Source organism: Musa acuminata, chromosome BXJ1-3 (genome assembly GCF_036884655.1).
Source record: "Musa acuminata AAA Group cultivar baxijiao chromosome BXJ1-3, Cavendish_Baxijiao_AAA, whole genome shotgun sequence".
In the NCBI taxonomy this organism is placed as follows: domain Eukaryota; kingdom Viridiplantae; phylum Streptophyta; class Magnoliopsida; order Zingiberales; family Musaceae; genus Musa; species Musa acuminata.
Window position 1 is genome coordinate 32,872,501 of NC_088329.1, and position 6,001 is coordinate 32,878,501.

Consider the following 6,001-nt stretch of genomic DNA (forward strand, 5'->3'; position numbering starts at 1 on the left):
GTAAATATTTTAGATATTATGGGAAAAAATATTGTAAAAATATTTTAAAACGGAGGGCACTTTCCAATAAGAATATAAAAAGATAATTTTTTTAAAAAATTCGGCTAATTTATATTGTAACCATGATTAAAATAAATTATATGTGACATAAAGTTAAATCGCATATGACCTCATTTAAATGTATTTCACTTTAAGAATTATTTTATTTTTTCGTCTGTCATCTATTTATTTGTTGATGCTGCAGCATTTTATTTCCAAGTTGAAGTGACAGAGAAACTGTTTGAGAAAAGATGAGCCCAGAAGCTGAACCACGCCATAACATTTGCCGACAGCTACAGTAACAGCAGTAACATCATAAGAAGAAGAAGAAGAAGAAGAAGGTGAGCAGCTCGTCGCCCACCAGCATACCCAGTTCACTGCGCTGCCTCCCCCTGCCCCGCCTTCTGAAGCCGCACCGCCTCCAGCTCTTTGATCAGGTTGGTGACGTCCTCGTGCGTCGACCCCCTTTCCTCCACTGCCTTCCTCGCCGCCTCCCCGTACTCCTTGGTCCTCCTCCTCACCGCCTCCGCGTCCTCACCTCCCCCCGTGGCCTTCCTCACTGCCACCTCCACCTCCTCCGCGCTCACCAGCTCCGGCGTCTGCTCCGGCGAGCGGCACCGCCGCAGGCCCTCCCACACCCGCAGCCCCGCCCCCATGACCTCCACCACCAGCTCCTGGTTGATGAACTGTTCGTGGAACAGCGGCCAGGTGAGCATGGGCACGCCGGCGCACACCGCCTCCTGCAGCGAGTTCCAGCCGCAGTGGGTCACGAACCATCCCACTGCAGAGTGGCCCAGCACCGCCAGCTGCGGGGCCCACCCCCGCACAAGCAGCCCGCGGCCCCGGACGCGCTCTTCGAACCCGTCCGGCATCCACTTCTCCTCCGCCACCGGGCCCCCCTCCGCGTCCCGCCGGACCACCCACAGGAACGCCCGGCCCGACGCCTCCAGTCCCTTTGCGATCGCCCGTAGCTGCGCCAGGCCGAGGCGGCAGAGGCTACCAAAGCACAAGTACACCACCGACCCCCCCGGCTTCCCGTCGAGCCAGGACAGAATCCGGTTCGCCTCGGTGGCCGGCAGGCCCCCGCGCTTGGCTCGCTCCTCTTCCGCCGCCCGGCAGCAGAGGGACACGGGCCCAACGCACCAGGCGCGGAGCCCCTGCGGGTGGTGTTTCTTGTAGTAGTCCACGTACGCAGGCTCCATCTCGCGGTAGGTGTTGACGACTACGCCGTAGCTCTTGGCCTCGGCCTCCCCGAGGAGCTGGAGGAATGCGAAGTTGTCCATGAGCTCCGGGAGGCCGTCCTTGTAGAGACGAATCGGGTGGGGGAGCCCGTCCATGGTGAAGGACTCCAGGAAGGGGAAGTGGCCGAGGAGGTTGCAGATAACGTACTGCGGGAAGGCGCCGGCGCCGTGGAATATGAGGCGGGGGACACCGAGGTCAGCCGCGAGGTCGGCCGTCCACGTGAAAAGCGAGTCAGACACGAGGGCGTCGGGGCGGAGGTCGCGGAGGAGGGCGGCGACCGGGGCCTGGAAGAGGAACAGGGCGTTGACGAAGTTGTCGAACTGGGCGGCGGGGACGTCAGAGAGGTTCTCGCAGGCGGGGGCGAGCCCGGTGGCGGAAGGGTCGGGGAAGGGGATGAGGTGGAGGGTGAGGGGGTGGCCGAGGGCGGCGGCGGCGTCGATGGCGGGGCGGACGCTGTAAGCGTTGCCCGGGGTGGTGACGACGGAGGAGCGGACGCCGCGGAGGGCGAAGAGGCGGGCCATGTCGACCATGGGGATCATGTGGCCGGGACTCATCAGGGGAAAGAATACAACATGGAGGGGGCGGGCGGTGGAGGCAGCGTCGACGGAGCCCATGGAGGCGGCTTGGTGGCACTTCCTACTGTCTCGCTCGACACACACACGAGCAGCCCAGAAGAAGTCGCGCGCAGTGGTGAATAGCTTTGACCTTCGGCCGTTATGTACATCTTTTATCGACTACTGATCACATCTCGTATCTGAAGAAAAGGACAGGGGGGTTGGTGGCGTCGACGGCTGAGATGCGATACGTATCAAAGAATACATTTCCGAAACGAAACCCAAAAAGAATATTTTACTATTGGATTTCGAGTGCGATGCGTGCTTCACGTGACCGACTCAGATCGATCTCAAAACCCCGATGTACCTGCCGACCGATCACGTGTCGTGGTCTTACACGTACGCGCATCTCCATGTACGTCCGATCTAAAAGATCGAGCTGGCGGATGCTGATTGACTCATCGTTACCTACCACCGAGTAGATATGGACGTAAAAACTGAGTCATCGGATCACTAATAACTTGTTCCTGTTTGTTTGTACGCCTCCTCCTCCGCGCTCAGCTGCCGGCTAAACCATCATGGGATCGGTAGAGGCACCGCCCGCCCCCCTCCGTGTATTCTTCATCCCCTTCTTCGCCACCGGGCACATGATCCCCTTGGTTGACATCGCCCGCCTCTTCGCTGCCCGAGGCGTTGACTCCACCGTCCTCGTCACCCCCGCCAATGCCGCCCTCATCCAAGCCACCGTCGACGCTGCTACCGACTCTGGCCTCCCTATCCGCACCCTCATCTATCCCTTCCCCTCGTCAGAGTCCGGCCTACCCCCCGGCGTCGAGAACATCAGCGCCCTTCCCCCCTCCGAGTCCTACAAGATCGACGTCGCCACCCCCTTCGTCCGCCCCGCTCACGACCGCCTCCTCCGCCTTCACCGCCCCGACGCCGTCGTCGCCGACGTCCACTTCCCCTGGACCACCTTCGTCGCGCGGGATCTCGGCGTCCCGAGGTTCACCTTCCAGGCCCTCGGCCTCTTCCCCGTGTGCATGATGAACTCGCTCTTCACCAACCTCCCGCACCTCGCCGTCGCCGGCGACGACGTACCTTTCCTCGTGCCCAACCTCCCACACCCCATCCACATGGTCCGTCGGGAGCTCCCTGACTTCCTCCGCGGAAACACCCAAATCGGCGCCGCCATGGACGACATCAGTGCCGCGGAGTCCGGGAGCCTCGGCGTCGTCGTTAACAGCTTCGTCGAGATGGAGTCGGCCTACGCCGAGTACTACTACAAGACATGCAACATGCGGAGCTGGTTCGTGGGACCCGTCGCGCTCGCCGCCGCGGGTCAGGGCAGCAGCCTTGCCACACGCGGCGGCGACGATCCGATCGCCGCCGCGAACCGCGCCCGCTGCCTCTTGTGGTTGGACGCGAAGGAGCCGAAGTCGGTAGTGTACGTATGCTTCGGGAGCTGGAGCCAGTTCACTGGAGAGCAGCTCCGGGAGATGGCTCTGGGCCTTGAGGCGGCTGGCCACCCGTTCCTGTGGGTGGTAAGGGATGGCAGCGACGAGTGGATGCCGGAGGGGTTTGAACGGCGGGTGGAGGGCCGGGGGCTGGTGGTCCGAGGATGGGCCCCGCAGGTGGCGATACTGGCGCACGCGGCGGTGGGCGGGTTCGTGACGCACTGCGGGTGGAACTCGGTGCTGGAGGGGGTGAGCGCCGGGCTGCCCATGGTCACGTGGCCGCTGTCAACGGAGCAGTTCATGAACGAGAAGCTGGTGGTGGGGGTGCTGCGGGTGGGCGTGAGGGCGGCGGAAGGGCCCGGGAGCACGCTGGAGGAGGAGAGGGCGGTGGTGGGCGCGGCGGAGTTGGCGAGGGCGGTGGGGTGGGTGATGGACAGCGGGGAGGAGGCGGAGAGGATGAGGAGGAGGGCGAGGGAGTACGGGGAGACGGCGCGGGCGGCGGTGAAGGAAGGCGGGTCGTCGCACAAGGGGCTGAGCGACTTGATAGAGGAGATCCGGGCGTGGCACAGTAACAAGGACGTGGCTTGTGACGCTGCAACCCTGAAGGATTAGTGGGATTAAAGATTGTTGTTGTGGTTCGGAATAATGCAAGCTGCAGTGCTCGTGTTAAATCCTTGTTTCTTAATTGGTTTGAATCGACGATGACAAGATGGATTATATATATATATATATATATATGTATATATATATATATATATGTATATATGTATATATGTATATATGTATATGTATATATATATATAAATATATATATATATATATATATATATAATTGGGTTAACCAAACATTAAATTAAATCTTAAGACGAGAAATCTTTATTAAACTCCGGTCCAATTGCGGCCCAATCCAATTCGTTGGGCGTTGAGACCAAGTCCAACACATTTCGTCTGGCGGCCTTCTCCCACCCCTAGAGCAAGATGATGGCCCATGGCGCTCTCAGCTCCATCAACTCATCGTCGAGTACATCACCGGAGCGGTCTCCTGATTCCCCAGCGGCAAGAGAAGACTACCTTGTGGTGCCGATCTCACTCCGACCCACCTGTCTGTTCCTGTCGTCGTATCAGTGATGTTCGTGTCGTCGTATCAGTGATGCATGCCACCCGTTCGACCTTTTGATTTCTCTCTCTATCGTAGAATTTTGTTATTATTATATATTTTATTTAATAATAATCTAATCGTTCTCATTAAGTTTATCATTCATTATAATCAATTTTTATTTATTTATTATGATTTAAATATTTTAGTTTTTTTTATTATAAATAAACTATTATTATTAAATATTTTATTTAATATTATTAATATACTTCATGATATAAATATTATAAATTTGAATTAATTATTGAACGTTATAAGTTGGTGATAATAAATGTTCTTGATGGGAGAATATCTATATAAACGAGAGTTTTGGTCCCTAGGCTCAACATATCTTTTAAGTTTAAAGGATTTTCTATACCATCTAAAGCGAGAGTTTAGAATCGAGAAATATCAAAATTTAAGAAGAAACTATTGCTAAAATTCTTGACAACAATGGTTGAAGGTATGCAATTTCGTTTCTGTATTAGTTTTTTTCTTGTGTTTCTATTATAATGGTTTAGAAACACGTTTTGGTATCAAAATTTCTAATAGTTGGTATCAAAGTCAATTAACCTTTGCGAAAGAGTTTTTATTTTTATACCATGAATATGATTTAATTTTGATTTCTTTTTGAAACTTTTTGATATATTTCAAAAATCACGAGAATATAACATTTCAATATTTGGAGTCAATAAAATGCTCATATTATGTATGCATATTTGGTTATATTAATTTATGCTTATGAATCAATTTTATATGTCCAAAATGTCTAGTGATCCATATAATCTTAATTAATTAGAAATTAATCATAATATCTTTAATTAATTAAAATTATATATAAAGTTAAAATAAGGATCAAATAAGTAATTAGACATCATGTGATTGATTATATTCAATATAATAATTATTATCCCATAGGATCTTTTATTATATTTAATATAATTAATCAGGATAAAATATCAGATTATTTTCATAATTTACCCACATGCATTATGAATTGGAATATAATTTAATAGTTTTATCATAAAGATCATTTGAATCTATTTAAATTAAAATTTTAGCCCATAAGCAATTTTGATGTCGTGAGATTGGCATGTTTCACATTAGTAAAACTTACAATTTAAACTATTAAATCTCAAATTTTAACATAAACATGTTTGATTTTATGTAGTTTCTCAAACTATTATCAGTAGAGAAAAGGTAAAATACCACCCTAAACTGATATCAAGAAAAAAGCAAAGTATTTCTTTTGTAAAAGGAAGGGACACATAAAGAAGGAATATACGAAATTCCAACAATGGTTTGAAAAGAAAGGTAAATCAACCTCGTTTGTGTGTTATAAATCTAATATGGTTAAAGTTAATATTAATACTTGGTGGATCGATTCTGGATCAACAATCCATATTGCAAACTCTTTGTAGGGTATGCAAAACCTAAGAAAGCCAGTGGAAAGTGAGCAAAGTATCTTATCAGGTAATAAGATAGGCTCACATGTGGAGGAAATTGGAACATGTAGTTTAACATTAAGTCATGCTTTTGTTTTAAAATTAGAAAGGATCTTTTATATACCAAGTTTG

The 6,001-nt window shown here is 50.2% G+C and overlaps 2 protein-coding genes across 2 annotated transcripts; one reads left to right on the top strand and one right to left on the bottom strand.

Annotated features, from left to right (window-relative positions):
- Positions 1-291: 291 nt before the first annotated feature.
- Positions 292-2,336, bottom strand: LOC135624953 (probable UDP-glucosyl transferase 73B6). Its single transcript, XM_065129112.1, has one exon. The coding sequence runs from the start codon at positions 1,893-1,895 to the stop codon at positions 414-416; it is 1,482 nt and encodes a 493-aa protein (XP_064985184.1). The 5' UTR covers positions 1,896-2,336; the 3' UTR covers positions 292-413.
- An 11-nt stretch (positions 2,337-2,347) lies between these two features.
- Positions 2,348-3,960, top strand: LOC135624948 (probable UDP-glucosyl transferase 73B6). The gene has a single exon (XM_065129103.1). The coding sequence runs from the start codon at positions 2,414-2,416 to the stop codon at positions 3,899-3,901; it is 1,488 nt and encodes a 495-aa protein (XP_064985175.1). The 5' UTR covers positions 2,348-2,413; the 3' UTR covers positions 3,902-3,960.
- Positions 3,961-6,001: the final 2,041 nt, after the last annotated feature.

Excerpts from the sequence above, each read along its gene's own strand:
- LOC135624948 (XM_065129103.1), top strand. The coding sequence starts at position 2,414 with ATGGGATCGGTAGAGGCACCGCCCGCCCCCCTCCGTGTATTCTTCATC.
- LOC135624953 (XM_065129112.1), bottom strand. The coding sequence starts at position 1,895 with ATGGGCTCCGTCGACGCTGCCTCCACCGCCCGCCCCCTCCATGTTGTA.